Raw genomic sequence first — 22,247 nt, forward strand, 5'->3', positions numbered from 1 at the left:
ACACTTAAAAATGTGTCTGTGTGTCTGCCTCTGGTGTGGTATAACATAATGTTGCGGACAACTGTATAACAAACAATTTAAATGAGATAAGGAAACCTACATTGTGTTAAAAATATTCTTATTGTGACTTACCTCGGATGTGTTTGACAGAAAGAAGCAATATTTGAGGAAAATAGGTTATCTAAATTAAAAAAAATATTAGTACACTCAACAAGGCGCCCTAATTATCACACACACACCTTATTGTCACACTGAACCACAAACATCGGCACGAATGGACAGTAAACAAAATTGTATTTAGATTACTTTTAAACTAAAATTATTCACAGCATATAAATCAGTTCCATTAAACACGTACACAATGTTATATCATATAAAATCAAATAAATAAGGAAAAATTTTAGCACATAATATTACAACTGGAAAACAAAATAATATGCTATAATTAACATTAGTTAAACAATGGGGAAATATTTATTCTTTACCTTACTTTTAATAACATTCTTTGTCACAATAATCCAAAATTCACTAACCAAAACAACATCAATGTCTCGAACGGTAGTCTCAAAGCTATTACCTAACACCGCGTTGTCTGATTTCCCTCTCTCTAGTTAGCGAATAATATTTTAAAAATCAATAATACTTTATGAATACAGAGTGTCTTAAAACTGAATGTTTTGAATTTAAAGAAATATGTTTATTTTTAAATAGGCGGATCTCACTGCATTATACAGCATTATGCATTATACATTACACTACATTAAAAACAGGTAAAAAAATCGACAAATATCCTAATATTTTTTTTCTTTTAAAGTTTTATTAACATTAAATTACTAAAAGTACTATTTATTTAAAGGTTTGTTCCAACCCGCCGCAGAACCGTCACCAAACGATCACGCTCGTGCGCAGTAATTCAAATGTGTTCCAACCGAGAACCGAGATTTGACGGTTATCGGACGATCCTATTTGCGTACCATTCTACCTTGGGATCGTTTAGTTACGATTTCAGAACGGTAATTTCGGTACATGGTCCAAATTGAGAACTGTTTGGGTTGACTTGCGCATTAAAGCATATTGGCAGGGATTATCGATTTTTAACAGCTGATTCTGATCCAGCGACCGGCTGATGTTTCTGTACTTGTGTCTAGCCCTAGCAGGCAACTGTTAAGCCCGACCAATCACGTTAGAGTTTTTGACAAACATAAATGAATTAACACACTCCAAATAACTACGCTAACCAACCTGATTGGTCAAGCTTAATAGTTGACGGCTAGGACTAGACACTGCTTGTTTCTGTCTTGATTATTTTTACGAATTCGAATACGTGTGCGTTATACTTTTGCTTGTGAGTTTGTGTGGAGTACATTGTTGGGCAATTTTAATTAATTTTTTATTTATAAAATAATGTTCTTATATATTTCTAATAATTAGGTGTGTATAATAGCATCTAAGAACATAAATACAAATCAGTGATAATATCTCGCTCTCTTGATATTGACGTTTTTCATTAAAATGGTGTTTTGTAAAGACTCTCAAACAAATTATGCTGTAATTATTTGACTAAAGGTTACGTTGCTTTGTGCTGCCAAAAATTAAATAAGACCGTGAAATTGTTTTATTTCATTAAAAGCTCGAAATTGTGATTCGACAGGGAAATTCTTATTTATTTAAGAAATTTGCAAAGTTCTGGACGAGATGGATTCCAATTACCAACTAATTGATTATCGGTTATTGCAGGACCCTTTTGTACTGGTGAATAAATTTCATTGAAATGCTGTATTAAATTTAAAGTTATTGAAACAAAGTAAGTCGTCTAGGTCTCTGTTTGTTCTAAAATATTTAATGGGATTTTAAGTCTAATAAAGTTTATTTTGCAACTTCTCAAAAGAGAAACGTTTTATACGATTTTAATTAGAAATATTTTTCTCTAACCTTAGTATGATAACGGTAAGGTAATGTCACTGCTTTAGAATCCAAACGTAGAGTAAGTAAGTAGTTTCTTAAAATATGTAAAATATCCAATGGTAAATAATGACCCTAAGTCAAAATCGACATAAATACGTGCAGAAACACAATAAACCGGTAGAAAATAAAGACGTAACCTCACAATTTTCCTGCAAGTAAAGTTATAGAGAGTCAATTTTGTTTTATAAAGTTTGTAAACTAGCTATCAAGCTTGCTATTATGAATTACTAAAACTAACGGAGTAATCATATTAGCCAAAATTATAAATAGTTATTGTACAAGTTAATTAAAATAACTGGTTAATTTTAGTACAATGATATAAAATCCTTCTTTAACCAAAACGGATATATAGTTTGCAAACTAACCAGCTAGTTGTGAACTATTTGCTGGTTAGCTGCTATTTTCCAAAAATATGTAGATTTTTTTCAAAATAAAAGGACTTTTAGTTAGTTTGTAAAAGATCTGGTTAGTTTTAAAACTAGCCAAGTATCCACATTAGCTGAAAAGTCATATATAAAAGATTAATATTTAATATTAGTAACTTTTTTTGGTTTAGAGGCTGTGGGTTCTTTTATTATAATTTTAGCATTGTTAAAGTTATAATGTATTATACCCTGGTCTAAAAATAATAAAATAATTAGTGGGATTATTCAGCTGACCAGTATATCAAAACTGATAAAAATTTCCGTCAAAACCGCTAAAGGATGATCGTAGTAAACACACGGATCTACTGTTGTATTCCATATTACCGCAACTGTGACAGGTTTAATATCTCCCACATCCACTGCTATTCGGTGCTGTGGCAAATTCCACATTTAAAATCATTAATCATTCCCAAGCCAACACACATTTTATATTTAATACATACTACACGCGAAAAAGGAAAATAAAATTTTGACCTACAGAGTTTTCCTACCGGAAAATCTTCACTTTAATCGGAGTTTAATCAATAAATAAACAAAATATTTTGAAAGTTTTTTTTCTGAATTTGTTACAAAAATTGAATTAGATTTAATTACCCAGTTTATTTAATAAATTTCAATTTGAAAAAATTATTTTTTTATTATTTATACACTCAACGGCACGAAAAACGGGCTCTTTAAAATTTTGATGTATTTTAAAGTTATATATATTATATATTTTGTTCTAGTGGGCCGATTTTGATGATATTCAGGAATATGTAGCAAATTATTTGAATTTTTAGTATATCTTTCTAAATTAAACATCGAACTTCCAATCTGTCAATTATACGAGGGAAAACAAAATGTTGATATTTTGGTGAAAGTTTGAAACACCCCGTGGAATATATTAAGACATTAAGGAATTTAAAAAGAATTTTATCATCTAAGCACATCTCAAAATACATCAATATTTTAAGGTGTCTGTTTTTCGTGCCTGTGAGTGTATTATATATACTAATATATAAAATCCTTAAGTGACTGACATACTGATTAATCACGATCCTGCTCAAACCACTCAACGTAAGGAGCTCAATTTTGGCATACAGGTTGATTCTAAGATGTAGAGGTTCGACAAGAAGGGATTTTTCGAAATTCCAGTTCCAAAAGGGTGAAACCACCCCTCAAATATTACAATATTTTTTTATTTAAAAAACGGTCAAGTTTACGAAAAAACGCTTAAACACGTATATTTTATTTTGTTTTTTTAAATATTTTAAGATTTTTTTAAAATGTATCCAGGGTGTTTCGAAAAATCTGGTCATTGATTAATCACGATCCTGCTTAAAGCGCTTGACGTAAAAATCTGATTTTTGGAAAACAGATTGACTTTAGGGTGCAGAGGTTCGATAAGAAGGGATTTTTCGAAACTTGAATTCTAAGGGGATGAACCTATCCCTCAAATATTAAAATATTTTTTATTTAAAAACCGGTGAGTTTTTCGGAAAAACTCTTAAACACGTATATTTTATTTTGTTGTTTTACATATTTTAAGATTTTTATAAATTTATACAGGGTGTTTCATAAAATATGACCATTGAGTAATCACGATTCTGCTTAAACTGCTTGACATTTAAAGCTGATTTTTGGGAAACGGATTGACTGTTGGGTGTAGAGGTTCGGTAAGGAGGGGTTTCTCGAATCTCAAATTCCAAGAGGGTGAAAACGCCCCTCAAATATTACAATATTTGTTCTTTAAAAAACGGTGTCTTTCGGGAAAACGCTTGGACAAGCATAATTTATTTGGTTTTTTTACATATTTTGAAATTTTTTAAAAAATCATACAGGGTGTTCCAAAAAGTTGGGTAATTTCTTAACCACGATTCTGCTTAAACTGCTTGACGTAAAAAGCTTATTTTTGGCAAACGGATTTTTCGAAAGTCAAATTCCAACGAGATGAAACTACCCCTCAGATATTATCAAGTTATATAATAATATCGCCATATTTTTTTTTCTCGTGCTGACATAAATGTGAGAAAAATTTATCCAGTTTGTATATTAATGGTCATTCTTGCTTTGCTTTATCATCACCATTACAAATGATTAATTCGACGCGAACGAAGTCGCTGGTACACGCTAGTCTTATATGATCTTGTGGTGTGTTAATAAAATTCCAAGCTCTTACACACCCCAAAAATGTGTACAGTGCCACTATATCGCCAAATTTTTCCATTTTACTGTTCTTATTTGTCGCAAGAGACCGATCCAACACCGAGTCTCCTCATCAATCTTTTTCGTACACGAATTTCCAGAAAACTATTCCCAGAACTTTATTTGTATGATGTATTATACTTTTTTCGACACTTAATATCAAGTCTTTCTAAATATTCAGAATAAGATTTCTCTAAAAGGTTATTTTCTTTTTCGTACAAAAAATGATTTATACATGTCATGATCGTTTTAATTTAAAAAACATTTTAATTAAATAATGCTGGGAAAGGATATTTACAACCCGAGTGCTAGTATATTATATCGAACTTACTTAAAAACAATATCAGACAACTTTAGCACAATGTATAGATGTCAATATACCCTCTTCATATGTCGTCTATCGTATTCTATAACTTTCTCTGTTATTATTTTATTACATCTGACACCAATGAATGATTTAACATCGAACTTCTGCAAAAGTTTTTCATCATAGATTTTTTTGGACTTTTTCGAAGTTCCAAACTTTAATTTTATCGCCTGTCCCATTAGACATATATTAAATAAAATGTTACTCAAAAAAGTTTCAGCAAAAATCACTAAGAATGTCAAAGAGAATAATGTGTCTCGTTACCTAGTATTTCCGTTTTATATTGATTGGTCACAAAACTATCAAGTTTAAATCGAATATGTGATTTACAGTTTGTTTTTTTGTAATATCTGATAACAAATTAAGTCTAGAAAGTCTAGATTTTGTTAAAATAAGTCTAAATTATATTTTTATACTTTTTTTCAAAGATATTGCTAACTCCTATGTTTTATATATTCCAATAACTTCGATCTAACTTCCAATTAGTTCGATTCTTTCATTTAATTCCATTTTTTATAAATAAAATTGTACTAAATGGGAAAATCAAATTAATTGGAAATATTTGTATACAAGGTGGTCCGAATTGTATTCCGGAAACTTCGGCAGCATAATCTGCAGATAAAAATAAGTAAAAAAGTTCGTATAAATGTATGTCCTGAAATGCTTAGTTTAAGAGATGCAGGGTGTAGAAGTTTCATTTTTATTTTGATTTTTTCCAAATAATTTCTGAAGTAACGTCAATATTTTGATGAAAATTGGTGTCTGGGAGTTTTTTGATATGATAAATTTGATTTTGATATCAATATGACTCCTACTCCTACTTGTAGAGGGCGCCACCTACATATTTTTTTAACTGTTTTGAAGAATAATAACTTTTCTTCCGTACCTGTATAAAACTACTGAGTGAAAAAATATACATTTTCGTCATTTTTTAAGTAAAAAATGAAAATATATGATGGGTAAAAATCGCTACAAGCAACCATTCTCAAGATATTTAGAATGGAAATAGTCAATACATATCATTATTGACAAAAAAATAAACATGTTGAGTAGATAGTTATTTGACCGAAATGATAAATTTGGGAACTTTTTATTTTTATAAATTGATCATAAATTTTTCTTCGAAAAAAATGATGATAAAAGAGTTTCTGTTGAAATTTTGGCACAAAAACATTTCAAATTTGTAATTTCAGTCTATTTTTTACGATTTCAGTCTTTTCAACTATTTAGCCAACATGTTTAATTTATGTCAATTATGAAAAGAATTCCAGATATCTCGAGAACCATTACTCGTAGCGATTTTAACCAAGACATCTTTTTTACGTAAAAAACATTGTAAATGTATATTTTTTTGCTTAGTAGTTTTATACAGGTACGGACAAAAAGTTATTACTCTTCAAACCAGTTAAAAAATATGTAGGTGGCGCCCCCTACAAGTAGGAGTCATATTGACATCAAAATCACATTACTCATGTCAAAAAAAACTCCCAGACACCAATTTTCATCCAAATATTGACGTTACTTATTTGGAAAAAATCAAAATAAAAATGAAACTTCTACACCCTGTATCTCCGAAACTAAGCATTTTAAGACATAAATTTATACGAACTTTTTTACATATTTTTATTTGCAGAATATGCTGTTGAAGTTTCCGGAATACAGTGCGGACCACCCTGTATATTTATAAAGTTTCCTATTTGTAGAAACAATAAATATATTGTCGGGGTAAAACGCCACCGCAAACCAATAACTACGAAACAAGGAGCTATGAAAACTTTTCCAGGTTTAGTTAAATGGTTTCGTCTAAGAGTTGCTTAGCTGAGTAATAAATGGAGGGCACCTTCTTCTCCGTCTATTCCCACCTGGTGGAATAATATCTTGACCTCAACCGTCCAAGTAAACCGAAGCTGTAGGGCAATTCAACTCGTCTAATGGAACTTTCTTAGAATTAGGGAAACAACTTTATACGGACGGTTTACAATCTAATTTTACTTAAACTTAATTTCGGTTGCACGAACAAATGATGCTGTTCGTGTTGCGGAGACTTCGCAGATTGTTCTTCCACGCGAGAAAAAATTGTCTATATACTATTATACCCTGACATTGCAATACTTTTACAGAAACTTAACGTCCATTGTCATATTTCTATTCACAGTAATTGTAAATTGTAGAATGTATAAATCTGTGTAGAAGTGTCCACTTTTCTTGGGCTATAACTCATCATACAGTATTGAGGCTTTGACAAAAGCCAGTATGTGAGACGGTTTTACAGAGGTTAGTTTTCCATATCCGATATCAGTCGTACCAAAGTTTATGACACGAATGGTTCTCGTCTCGACGCACTCTGTGATGAGGTGTTGTGGTATTTCCCCATTTTCCCCACTGCATTCACCGTTGTTTCATAACTTCACACCTCAGTAGATGAACACCTCATCTACTGAGGTGTTCATTGAGGAGACAGTTTTCTGTTAAAAACCCCGTGACAATCCGAAGATTGTTCTTACTTAAATCTAGGAAAATCTTCAGTCGTAAGACCTGAAAATTTTCTTCTAGTGCGTTGAAGGATTCCCATTCCAGGTTACGGGTGGAGTCTTCCAGCTTCTTGAGTTCTGCTTTAAGTTGGTTTCCACTTAGAAAGCAGATCAATCCTGGTTCAGTTAGTGCTCCTTTTCTAGCTAGATCGTTTGCTTTTTCATTGCCTTCTATCTCTTGGTGGGCTCGCACCCAGAGTAGGAGGACTATTTTCTTTGCTTAATTTGTTCAGCTTCTCTAGGCATTCTTTGACCAATTTCTGTAGCCTAAAAGTCTATATCAATAGAATCTCTAGCGACCTAAAACTTTTTCTTTAAGAGAACTAACGATTTTTTGGAAGCAATGAACCGTTACACTAGATTTAGACCTCGTCACTTTGATATCTGTCTTTTCGATTTTTCGTGGAAGACTGTACAGATTGTTGACTGTTTCTTAGAGAGCTACCTCTATATATCCAATTTTTTACAGTTTTTCATAATGCTTCTTATCTTTGTCTAAGAATTAATTGACAATTGAGAATATGCCAGCATATATGATTCAGAATTTCAGTCTTAAACAGTCATAATATATATACAATTTACTAAATTTTATAATTAAATAAAAAGTATAGGCAATATTTACAGAAAACTAATTTTATCATGAACTAAAATAATTTTTTCTTGTTAGTGTTGACATAAACATTCGTCCAATCAAAGTTTCGACGACTCTTTCTTGATAAGAAACTACACACCTCCATAAGATATTTGTTAGGTTATCATCCGAGGGAATGAGTTTTGTCCCTTCGATTTCTTGGATATTTCCAAACACGTAATCAACTGACATCAAGTTTCTCTGTTTTTTTTCTTAGCTCGATCGTAATCGAATTATATTGTATAGTTTTTATTAGAACTCTGAAATTTGATCGAGTTCTTCGAAAAATTGATATAGTAAGGTGTATTTTTAGGAAAATGCATTTTTTAATATTAATTTATGTATCTACTGAACAGTCTGAGTTTGTGGAACGATTTTGTATTCGATTCGAAGTTTTTTCTGTTTCAATTCGAACATGGGTGTTATTTTGAATACAACATATTCAATTTACTGTTATGTGTTTCCTGGGGTTTATTTTGCGTTCGAAATGATGTGCGTATTTTAAAACTTTTCTTCCTGCTTATTCTTCCGTTTCTTTAATTATTTAAAAGCCAAACACGCAACTTAAATATGCATAAACAACACAAGAGTACATGCTAGCGTGCCACTCGGTAGTCTTCTTGGTTTTCGCTCAATTTATATTAGTCCATTCAGTTTATTATTCACAGACCATTTTAAAATGTTTTAAATTGATCTATATCAAAAAACGTCATCTCTCAAACTGTTAGTTTGAAATTCTGTTTCAATTTGCCTTTATATTATTTGAAACACCAAATAATGTTTATTGGTTTTATAACGTTATATCCTTTTTTGATCTTTATAGAATTAGTGTTCATTTTGACAAGTTTTATGTGAATTTTTAGGAAATGACGTCTAGAGATTGACCTCACCAAGATTATCATAGATTGTCATTCCCCAGCCGTCTTTGACGCCGTTTTTTGTTCGATCATTCGGTATTGTTGAAAAAAAAAAGTTATAGCATATTTTCGGTTTTAAAAATACCATTCTATATGTGTACTAGAATAAGTTTGGATCACCCTGTGTGTCGACTTAAGGAATCGTGTGTGGAATAACAGATTGTCTACAAATCCTTTATTGTTATATTTACTTAAATACCTCAATATATAATGTATTTCGAAATAGTGTGGTTGTAAGAGAGCATGTTAAGAAAGTGGCGTGGTAGTTAATAAGTCAAGATTCAGCGATGATTATAAATCGTAAGCAGCGTGATAGGCCAGACATTGTAAAAAGAGAGGCAGAACTATTGGAAATCAAGTCAACGGATCGAAGCGCTTGGTTCTGATGTTACGAAATTCCGCACTAACGGTTAGTTAGTTATCTTTTTAAAGTCACGATCGAACCATTCATCATAGAAAAGAAGATATTGGAGACAGTAATCACCAACTGTAAGATACAGTATTTCATAGTCGATTTCCTCTTCCGAGGAATTCATTGAAATATTGGAAATCGGAACGTCGAGAGGCAAAAAGAAAACGGATTATTGCACTGTGAACGGCGCTTAATCTACACTTTTTAAAAGCTCATAAAAGACTTTTAAAATTTTATTTTGTGGATTTCCTTCAGCCGGAGACCTCGACTCTATATTTCATGCGAGAGCCTGATAAAATTCTTTTGCTCATAGCTGAATACGAATTAATTGTTTTTGCTCCAAATTGCATCCTTTTATTTATGCTCCGATTCCCTTTTTGCTCTTTGCATTTCGTTTGGCAAAATTTCTCTCGTTCAATTCACGATAGGCTGCAATAAAAATTCGATTTATCTATAAAATATCTAGCCTTTGATACGCGTACTGTTTAATCAAAGGGTTTTATAATTAAGAATGTTGGCTGGAATAGTGTTTATGCTTTATTTTCGCCAAAAACAAAAGTAACGGTAATCTTTTTTTATTTAAAAGTTTAAATTTATTTTACTTTTTTTGAAAGATTGTGTAATTTTTTGTGTCGTGAGATTTATCTCGATCCTCTCCCCCTTTCCCTAATAAATAAAAAATACTTTAATATTTGTATTTTGAGTATAAATGCGATGGATTTATTAAAAACACAAATTGCTGTATTATTTTTGTTAAAATTAGTAAAGATTAATATTTGAGATTATTTAGATCATAATCTAAAATCAAAGTGATAACATTAAATTTAATAATACTTAATACTGGGAATTAACATGGAAACTAGTGCACGGTCTTAAGAGTCTATTACGCTGTACTGTTCGGGTCGCTCTCAGGGGTCGGGTAAAGCGGGTGTGTGGCCAAAGGAAATATATATTATATTTCAGAAATCTGCCTAAGGCTTAGCCCGATCCTGTCGTGTTAAGCCATACCCAAAATTCCAAGCACATGTGCTTTGATTTGCAGAGCTTCAGCATTTGCCATAAAATAGCGAGCAATTTGCTACAAAACTATATAAATTTTATATCACTGTAATCACAAAACTTCAATCTATTTCCGTATGGTAACGGAATTTTAAATTATGTCTTTATCTTCGAGAAAATTTAGTCCAAACATACGGAATATTTTGTTGATGTTTGATCATCAAAATCTTAAAAATAAAGAAGTTGTCTAAAAATGTGCTACAATACGGATATAGTATTATCCTTTATCTTTAATTTCTTTCTTCATTTGTGTAAAAATACCTAGCCAGTTTTACATAAAACGTTAAATGCCGAACGCTTATTTTGCTACTTTTTCGGATTATTGAAATGGACTCTTAAGAGCGGCTGTTGGTACCAACAAATCCATGTGATTTTCAGTAAAATAATCTGCTTCTTCACCTTCGCTCTAGTTTAGCCACTTTAAAACTTTGTTATTTGCACACAGAAATTCAGTAGTTCGTCTTGTGAAATTTAAACTGCGCGCCATAATTTTTCGACCAGTAAGAAATCGTGGACCACTTTTTCGATGTTTCAATAATAAATAACTTTACATATATTCATGGATTTCAATATACCGAAGAATTGTGTCAGATTTTGACATATTTTAGCCTATTGATAGGGTTTACTTTAAATCAATCTGATTTTTTACCCTATTTAAAAAACAAACTATATTCATTAAGTAAATTAATAATACTCGTATACATGAAAACAGTGATCATTATTTAATGTGAAAATGCACTAAAATCCTTTTTAGCCTTTGTTTTTCTATAATTAGTACAAAGTGGTACATTTATATCTCATTACCTTTCGTTTCTATTGAGTATTCCAAAATTAGCTTCAATTTTTGATTTATTTAATTTACCCCTAAATTATGAGTCCTTTCAAATTTCCCGCACAATTTCAATATTTAGTAATCAATGGAATTAACAAATTGCGGTTTATTTCCATTTGTAATAAAAAATATGTAGAAAATATATTAATTCGTTAATTAGAATTCGGCTCCCCTAATTAATTTATTACTGTTCAATAGCAGAATTAATATCAATGGATTAAAACAAACCGATCTATTGAATACCGCTATGGATTTTTGCTTGTTTTATGTATAAATTAATTAAATGAATCCCTATGCACCCTGGACGAAATGTATTAAATTTTACAGATGCTAAATTCTATTTCAAACTATTTAGTTTGTTCATCAAAGAATGTATAAATTATACACTAATAAAATATTCTTTAATCTCAAATTGAACAAAATAGATATTAATTACGTTATTAATTTAATCTACGACAATGTCATTATGACACATTTAACATTGTCATTTGGATGTCATTATGGCTTTCATAATTCATAATAACACGCAAATTTTAAAATAAGAAACAAGCAAAAAAAGGTACCTAAATACGTTTATTTATTGTAAACATTAATTATAATATCAGTACAATTGGTTAAATTAATTCCAGACGATGACAGGTGAGTTGAATTTTTAGAAAGTAAATTTATTTCCTGAGTGCTTGAACTTGTTGAAGACCCATCATTGCCAGAAATCTTACCCAAAATATTACATGACACTTTTTTCTTATTTTCTTTGGAATTTTCTATATAGCTCTCTGCCACTGTGTTAGCCAACCATCATGTCTTTTAACAGTTAATAAATCCACTCCTGAATCTGCAAGCAACGACACAGACGATCTACGGAAACAATGTCCAGTGTATTGTTGTGGATTTGGAAGACTTATTCATTTGGAAGACATTTTCCCTAAAGCATTAATGCCAACGGGTTGCTTAATATATTTTTCATTTCTGTACCCCACAAAAAATCGAGTATGCTCTGTGTTGCTTGGCCGCATAGCTATATATCTTCGAACCATTTCCACCATATTTATTCCTTCAACATTCCCTTTCGTTATAAAAAAAAATCTCGTGATATCTTTGTTTTCGTAAATGGAATAATGACCTGAATGCATTATCCTTCATCTTTAACATTTTGCAGCTGCAGATTTGTCAACTCGATACGCCGGCAGGCTCCCGCAAGTCCCACTATCAATGAAACTTTTGTCAGGAAATAAGTTTTATCATGGGCTTCCAACAAAAAACGAGTATGTCTTCTTTTCTTAAAATTCTCATTTTTTTGACCGAAATCCTTCCGATTTTCTTTTTAGAAATGCAATTAAATGGACGTACTTACTAATATCTGTATTTTTCTTCACTAATATAACTGAACGTAGCATGGGATAATATACCCAAAGTGATAAAAAATATTCTTGATTCCTTTCCCTTTACACCAATCTTCAAGTTTTACATAGGCTTGCTCGTACGTTTGTCTTGATTTTTCGGGAAGTAGGGAATCGACAACGTTTTGCGCAATGCCTTCAATATCCGAGGGGACACTTTCAGAATCAGAATCACCCATATTAATATTATTTTTTGCTTTTTGCTAAAACTGAACGTTTAACACAAAATTGAACATCAATAATTGAGTTGTCAAAGTCAAAATGGAGACAATCAACAAGCACGGTTACCACGGCGTCGACTAATATGGGCACCTGATTATTTTGAATTTTAATTTTTATGAGGATATCTCTGATATTTTAAATTAAATCAAATCTCTTTGGATCGTCCCTCGTGTCGCGTCGTAGATTAAATTTTGAATGATACACGTTCGATACGAACTTTTTAATGAAACTTTTGTAACCAAGCCACTTGGCTAACACCTCGTGGCTTAACGTTACACGCGTTTCATTATGATGTTCGTATCGAACTTGTATCATTAATAACTATAAACGCAATGGTTTAGAAATAAGAGACTGCATGATAAAGTTGTGAATCTTTTTATACAAGGCAGAGAACTTAAAAGAAGACAAGATTCATTAAAGTAAAAATGAATTTTATTGATAACTTTCAGACTTTCAGAAATTCAAGTATTAAAACAAGACAGCGAGTATCTTTTCTGAGTATAAAGGATAAAATTTGAACTAGATTCGCTACTTAAGATAGTGACAACCACAATATTAAGGCATTAACTAAAGTAAAGTGAAATACTGTGTTGATATAAATGTCTTTATTAATTTCGACGTAGATATTTGTCGAGGTAGAGGAAGTTCGAACTATTAAAGAGGCTTAAATTTTGATTTCAGGATATACCTTATTGTTATATTTTGTCTAGAAGCTTTGCATAGTTTAAATTCAGTTTACCAAATTTCTTATATCCGATTATTAGCAATATTGTGATCAACCCGTCAAAATATTTTTATTGGCATAAACATCCTTTTGTAATATTAAAAAGGGATTATTAGCAACAAATCTATCTTTAACATCCTTTATAGTATAATCCGTATAAATAGGGCCATTAAATTCTGAAATGGCATTTTTGAAGGATTTAATTTATGCCTCACACAGGTGTTGGTGCGCCTATAAAGTTCTGCCCCGAAAATACAAAATACAACAATGTAAAAACAGGCGGCAAGGTCGCGTTGTAATACACTTTATAGCTAGGTATAATAATCACAATTCAATAGAGTTTCGCCTGAATTAAAGTGAAAGTGTGTCTTTTACAGGGTGGTCGGATATGTCAGTTGTTTGTTATTGTCTATTGCGTCGCTTGTTTTAAGTAATAAATAATTTTATAAATCATCATTCTGAATCTACGGAGAAGTAAAATCGTGTTGTGGGCAGATAAGCCACACCTTAACAGTTAAATATAACCCATAGACAGGATGTTCGAACCTTTTGGATTCGAGAGATGTAATTTCGCCTAGGCGTATACAGACGTATATTTTTGGAATATATGGGATGAAATTTCTCTATATTTTAATATTGTCTGTGCCTCCATGTTTTTCCCTTTGAGGAAATTAAAGTAATTTGTGTCGTTTCAACTCTCATTTATCACGCAACTTCAATTTGTAAACTCGCAAAAAACACAATATTAGGCGAACATGTCTAGACGAATATTTGTCAGTCTAAATTAAATAAATGTACGAACTCAGAAATATGTTCCTTTTATATTTTTACCGTCGCAAATTCTTAAAAGACTATAAATAATAAAACGTAATTTATCAAACAAATAAAAGGGTGAGAAACCCATCTGAAGGGTTGCCAGCCTAAGGGCCAAAGAGGGTCTAAAATTATTTCCCTTATATCACACTTCATGTTAAATAATCAAAGAATAAACAAATTAAGAGCATTTGTGCGTGAAATTTCTAACACTTCGGAGGTTACCAAAACAGCAAATTATTCTTCAGTCAAAATACAAATGGAACAGTTAAAATTATATTATTAAACGTTAGTTGGGATTAAAGTATCAGTACAGTCATTTTCAAAAGTAGAATTTTTCGGTAATCGGGTCGTATATAGATTGATATGTTTTTTCGTAATAGAAAAATGAAAGAGTGAAAAATCTATCTGAAGAAATGCCAGCCTGAAACTGAAAAGGGTCGGATATTCCTTTGTATTACACTTCCTCTAAAATAATCAAAGAGTAAACAAATTAACAGCATTTGAATTCGAAATTCCCTGTCAAATTTAAATTATTACTTATTAACGACAGTAGTAGTATAAATATAATAATTTTAAAAATGAATTTTCATTTATTAATACAACACATACTTCACGTTTTGTCTGTCATTACATTATTACTAGAGGTTCAAAATATCATTGTTCACATTAAATTGTAGTCGCTTGAAATACCAGCGTCTTTTTTCGATACAAAAAGAATAAATGTGCCCAATTAGATGCCTTTTGAAGTAAGCAACTTCACTTTTTGTTCTCTCATTTTTATACTAAATTGATTTTATTCTCTAATGCAAGGAAATAACCACTGTAGGTCTACAAGTAGTTAAAGCTATCTACTCATATTTTTCAGGAGTGTTTTATTTTTAGAAAATAATGACCCAAGTTAAAAAAGTTCTATAGCAAAGATTCTAGTAAGCTTTCTTGAAAAATATATCTTTCAAATGTATACAAAGTCTTATTTTTGTGCATTTTTTACTTTTGTTACTGGCATATTTCTATAAATATGGAAACTTATAGCTTTACGGAAAGGCTGGCATTTTAAGATATATTGTTTGTTACTAGTAAAGTATTTTGAGTTAGCCTCTCATTTTTGCTGCTAATGTTATTAACGTCGCTTAACTTTGATGATCTATTGGAAACCGGCGGCTCGACGTAGCTGGGCCGTTGCCCTGTTTGTTACAGTAATAAAAAAGAATAATTTGTGTTCCCGAAACTACACAAGTGCTTAATAAAAAATATTCTACAGAATAGCAGTTCGTAAAAGAATAAATCAAATTTGTATTCATTGAAAACTGTTTGTTCTGTCTTTGTATGCATTCTAAGAACAGCTTTTTCCGTCCCATCTCAATTGTGGCACAGTAAAAAGCAAGAATTGTTATTTTTTTCTCCCTTTTTGCTAAAAAGCGTTAAAGGGGCACTTATGATTGCCGAAAGGGAGTACGTTTTACCCAAATTTCAGGTTTTCGTCAATTTTTGTTCAGTCACGGTCTTTTTCACGATGATTTTTATTCCTGAGTAACTAATGAATGTTAGAAAAAAAAATTAATACTCAAGAGAAACTGTATAAAAATAAAAATAGATATGCAACAACGATAAATTTGCGCTGTTATTTCAACTGATTTACAAAAATACTATATCAGAGTGGTTAAGGTTCTGTTTTTTTTTGTGGTTTTGTACTACAAACTCGGCTCGAATTCTTTAATTTATGTACTTTTATTCAATCAAATTTGGTTATGTAAACTTTCTACGAAATTGTAACAAACCAAAACGAATTGCTCTGAAACAGTGTAAATTTTTATTTGAATATGTGGAATTATTTCTATTTATTCTTTTTTAAATGATTTCATTTCAGTAATAACCAAAATACTCTAATTATTGCTTTAATTTTTATATATATTAAAATCATTAAAATATGAATATTAGTAGGAAATTTGATGTAAATTCATAATAGTAGTCTTTGAAGGCTTAGATACCTTGGTTCTGTAAGAAAATAAATTTCATGAACCCTTGTTTTTAAGTTTAAGCTATTTTTGATGATGTTTAAAACTTTCCCTATAACTAATACTGTAACACCCCAACGTCCTATATTTTCTTATTTCATTCTATCTAATTAGTAAATGTCAGTTCATCAAAATTGGTGACCTGACCAAAATCGACAAATTTCTTGAGTACATATGTACATATATGCACGGAGAAAATGTCTATTTTTACACATTTTCAAAGATTTAAGACAGATAGTAAAAAAAGTTCTAAAATTATGAAAATGCCAGTATTTGTAAGAAATTATATGTAGATTTAGAATATACACAGCTTTTTAAATTTAGATGCCTTGTTTTTGTGAGAAAATTAATTTTTTGAACCCTTGTTTTAGAGCTATTTTTTATAATGGTTAAAACTTCCCCTATAACTAATACTGAACTTGTAAGACCACAATGGCCTATATTTTCTTATTCCACGCCTTTTAATTAGTAAATAGCAGCAGGTCCATCAAAATCAGTGACCTGACAAAAATCGACAAATTTTATGACCAAACCAATTATTGGTTATTTTTACATGTTTTCAGACATCTAAGAAAAAGAGTAAACATAGTCCTAAGTAAGTAACATTTACTCAAAAATAAACTAGATCCAAAAAGACAGACAGTATTTATTTTGGTAGGGTATTTTTCTAAAAACTTTTTAATTGGCCTTTAAATTACGACGCCTTTATCTACATACTTTAGTTTGTTTTATAAGAAATATATTTTACTTATAAGAAAGTTTGCTGTCGTATTTTACCAGCCAGACTGATATACGGATCAATTAACTTTTCTACGTGTGGTTCAGAACCTTACAACTTCGAGATGAATATCTTAAATACGCTGAAACTTTCGAACGCCGGCAAAATTCACACTCCCATTTTGAATCTACGGTTATTGATTTTAAAATATTGCCTTTCCCTCGGCTTTTAGCGATTTTTTTCCAAATGTAGTTACGTCCCTGAGGTGGCAACTCGTCAAAAATTTATAACGATTAATAAATTATAAGATAAAAAGCACCATTTCCATTTTCTTTCATTTTAGCGTTATGCTTAAAATAAAGGAAAAGTATCATATAAATTGCAGGATATATTTACCAAAAAAATTGTACATATAGAAGTTTTTTATTATTTTTGAGGCATATATAAAAAACGTATAAATAGGTAAAATATGAAATATGAAAGTAAACTTCCTCCGAAACAAAGCGTTTATAAATAAATATAGCTGTTATATATGTGAAAATTTGGAAAGATACATTTTGACACTCTTTAGACACAATGTTTGGATAATTAATAATAAGAGGCTCTTTTGCCTGAAACACTGCGACCTGTAAGGCCTATTGTGTTTGTTTCTTTTATGTCTGCATTCTTCTATGCTTGTGTAGGTCCTTGATAGGATGGAAGCATGGTTCTTCCGGTTATGGCCTTGCTTTCAGTAGCAGAAAGTGTCGCTTGGGATCCAGAGCCTCGCATTGACCCATTATGTGCTCAGCTATTTCAGGACTTTATAGCAGGTCTGCATCAAAGACCTCCTTAATACAGCTTGGGCTTGTTCAGGTAGTACCTAACAGCCATATATCCTGTCAAGAGACCTATTATATCAGCACTTATTTCCTGCTAAGCATTAGAGGGTGCTTGGTGGTTTTACAACCTTGGATAAAGGCCTTGTTATGCCTGTCCCCCTGTCTGTTTCTCCAGTTGACATTCTGTTTTTTCCTAATCCAGAGTCTTACTGCATTACGGGTTATACATTTAAGTATTCCCATTGCTAGTTCTGGACCAAGATAGGATTGATCGTTGCAGATGATCCTTACTTTGCTAATGTTTCAGCCTTGGGTAGTAATAATTTAATTCTCTTCCGTTCTTCCAGAGGTCCCAGTTTACCCAGGCATTTCCAGACATGTCTCGATGATACATTTGGGCTCATAAGCGCCTTAAGTGCCGCCTGACTGTCTGAGCATATATTCATTAGCTTACCTAAGTAAGCTCTTCTGTTGTTTTCTCTCGCGCATTGTAGAATGGCGAAGATTTCTGCCTGGAATACGACCTGGAAGCATTGTGTGTGGTATTGATTGCATCTATTGAACCATGTATATAATTATTATTAGTGTATTTTTAAATATTTTTAATGCTAATTAAAAATACGAATGTTTAGAATTTACGCTTCAATCTGTATCCGAACCCAATTAGCTAGGAGTTGAACAAAAGAATTACTGTTGTGCCAAATGAAAACTTTTTGCTTTCCAACTTACCAACTTCAAAATTAATTTTAATTAAGCATTGTCCGAAGTAACTCGCTATTTATTTTTGTTAGTAAACTCCCAAAGGAACATTGCCAATTTTTATTCGTTCGAATAACTTCTGAAATAAATTCTTTAATGGTTTAGTCTTCATTGTCCAGTGGCACGATAACAAGAAAATACGGTCAGAATGGCTGAATGTTTGAACAATATTCCTTTCGCAATTTTAATTATCGCTTCAAATAAGTAGCTGTCAATATTCGTAAATTTATTGCCAGTTGAGTAAGCTCCAAATTTAATTAGAAATTATAAATAATTATTATGGAAATGAGCGTCGAAAATCGATAGAATAAACTTAAAACAGTAAACCGGTATTCTGGCATATTATATCCAATTCAGGACAACTTAAGCCATTTCCTGTTGTTAAATTTATGTATTAATCTATTCCAAAAATAAATAATTAATATTGCATTTTGAATTAGGTAATAGTGAATTTAACTGAAGTGCATTTAAGATGATAATGCTTAAATTATTTTCGAGACTATAATATTAAAGTAAATACCAATAATTTAATAACCCTTGTTATAGGTAATTAGTTTGTAGGTGTACTTGATTTTATATTAAACGTTTACGTGGTATAAAACTTTATTTTCAGATTTACGTAAGATTATAATCATACCAGCCTATATAATTATCATGATGAATACATATATCATACGAACAGGAAAAAAACGGCCTCAGCGATAGCTATGAAATGAAGATCGCTGTCATTTTATATGTAAAGTTATATGGGAAATATCGTGAATGTTCATTTCCAAGCAAAAAATAACCTAAATTACTCCAAGTTTTAAGATCTTAAATCATTTACACTTTATGTGAAATTGACTGAAGAATTAAATAATTTTGGTTTTAAAAATGACTTAAGACTTAAGATTTAAGTCTTGTCAAACTCACTTGTTGCAGTTCGGCAAGTAAATAATAGAAACATGTTTCAGAGCTCCGTACTAATTTTCTCTAGATATTTTCATGTACAAAACAGTATTCAGGGCTGGCAAATACAATTATTTCTACTACAAAATGATCGATTCCTTTCACAATAACAATTTCGGCTTAAACGGGCACTGCAAAGGCAACGATCAGCGTTATTTGTCTGTTAAAAAATGTGCGCTCTTCAAAAAGTTCCATACATTTTTATGCTTCGCGTTCAATTATCCCAACTTGGGAAATTCTCTCCTTTTACGCTGTGTAAAGGAATTCGATCTGCCGATCATACGTTTCAATAAGGGCTGAAAATAACAATCTGAAAGCTATTTGCTACGATAACAAATTAATTGAATAAAAATATTTCATTCAGACAGGATGTAAAAAAACTGTGTTCCAAACTTCGCTGGGTGGATACTACAAATAGGAGAAAAATGAAAAACTATGAACATATTATGCCCTAAGATGTTTCCTGAAAAAGTTACAGATTTTACTGCCTATGCAATAAAATTTTTAGTTATGGTTTAGCAGGTCATCTGGTATGTAACTACATCGTTAATGGTTTCAATAAACTTTATTTAAATTTCTGCTAGTTACCTAAAAATCTTTTAACCGGGAGAAGTGTCCACTCAAGAGCTTGGGAAACAGGGAAATTAAGATAGATTAAATAAAAGATGTATGACCTCGCTGTAGTATTGAGCAATAAAAAAGATTGGAAGAGAGAAACGTTTACTCGGCTGGTAAAAGACCATACCATAACATGGTATACTGATACTTTGAAAACCAAAGCAGGAACAGGAATAGGAGTATTTGGCCCAAAAAACTACATACTCCGAACCAATGGGAACTTCCTAGCATCCTTCAGTAGCATCAGATACGTACAACTCATCTTATCCGATAGTCAAGCAACCTTAAAAGCGATCAGCTCAGTAACCATCAATTCGAAGTTAGCCAAAGAATTCTTCGAGAAGCTGAACAAATTAGACAAAGAAAAGATGGTCCTCCTACTCTGGGGCCAGCCCACCAAGGGATAGAGGGTAATGAAAAAGCAAACGATCTACCTGGAAAAGGCGCAAACACTCCACTAACTGGACTAAAACCATTCTGCTTACCAAGTGGAAACTAAGTTCAAGCAGAACTCAAGGACCTAAAAGACTCCATCCGTAACATGGACTGGGAATCCTCCAACGGTCTAACACACTCGAAGAAATTTCTCAGGATTTACGACCGAGAAAAATCAAAGATTTGCCTTCATTTAAGTAAGAACAATCTTCAGTTGTCACGGGAGTTTTAACAGGACACTGTCTCCTCAATTAACACCTCAGTAGATTGAAGCTCAGAAACAATGGCAAGTGCAGATTCTGTTGGGAAAATAGGGAAACACCAGAACCACTTCATCACTGAAGCTCTGCCACTGTATGTTGAGGTATAACTCCCACGAAAGGGGTAACCATAGATCTATAATGTCGCGGAGATTAACTGACCCTCTTCCATACAATCTACAATAAATATGTGTATCAATAATCATATTTATATAGGTAAAAAATATGTATTGCATAACGTAGAAATTAAAAACGTGTAACACACACCCATCGCTGCGAATAAAACAATTCGATCTGCTTATCGTCCGTTTTAAATCGGTTCCAATCGCACAAACACATTAAAATATCGGAGCAGCATTTTTGCAGATTTATTCAAAATTAGCCCGTTGCGATCTCCATTGCGAAGCCATTATGGCATCGAATTTTTGTGAAAAGCGTGCCAATGGAAAAAAGTTACGTACATCATACGACCATTTAATGTCATTTTTCCACGCCGATTTTACATCATCCACTTCAATAACCTTAAGTGTTTCGGTGTTCGGTACATTTTTTATTGGAAAGGCATTTTTTCCTTCATTATCGAAATGCCCTAGCTATTTTATTAACATACGGTTTTTCGTATTGCAGAAATTATCGTCGATAGGAGAAGATTTTTGCGGGCTGGACGTAAACACACCACTTGGAGGTGAACAGCCTGTTTCTGCTGTTCCAGTTTTGATGTTCAACACCAGGCTCACGGCTGTTGTTGCTACTTCGACTGGAGATTTCACTGTGGTGTTTATTGGCACCAGCACAGGCCATTTGAAAAAGGTAAGCATTTTTTATGTAACAAAAATTTATGAGATTCATAAAGAAAGTAAAAGTATACGCCACTGGGATTATTTATGTTCTTTTCTTTGTTTAAACAGTATTCAAACATTAATTTGGTTAAGTAAAAAATTCATAATTTAATTTTTTGACGTGTAAAAGTAATGAAGGAAAAAATAATTTCCAGAAAAAAATAAACATCAAAATGAATAAACGTTCCTTTTTAGACAATAATTTGAGCTAATAAACGCGGCAAAAAAAGGAAACAAAATGGTCTTTAAACGAAATTAAGGCCTAATTCGTTTAACCTCGAGGCCTAATAAAGCAAGAAATGTGTATTTTCTTAAAAATTATTTTAAAACGAATTATTATCATTCTGGA

At 31.6% G+C, this 22,247-nt stretch overlaps 1 protein-coding gene across 2 annotated transcripts in view; it reads left to right on the forward strand.

Moving 5' to 3' along the window:
* The window catches only part of LOC115882449 (plexin-A4), a 275,684-nt gene that overhangs the window by 216,841 nt on the left and 36,596 nt on the right, over positions 1–22,247 (forward strand). For both annotated transcript variants that reach the window (XM_030900515.1, XM_030900514.1), the window contains exon 3: positions 21,687–21,869. In XM_030900515.1, coding sequence (XP_030756375.1) covers positions 21,687–21,869 — 183 coding nt within the window. The remainder of the gene's footprint in view (positions 1–21,686; positions 21,870–22,247) is intronic.

This window comes from Sitophilus oryzae, unplaced genomic scaffold (assembly GCF_002938485.1).
Source record: "Sitophilus oryzae breed Bouriz unplaced genomic scaffold, Soryzae_2.0 scaffold_177_pilon_pilon, whole genome shotgun sequence".
NCBI classification, from domain to species: Eukaryota; Metazoa; Arthropoda; class Insecta; order Coleoptera; family Curculionidae; genus Sitophilus; species Sitophilus oryzae.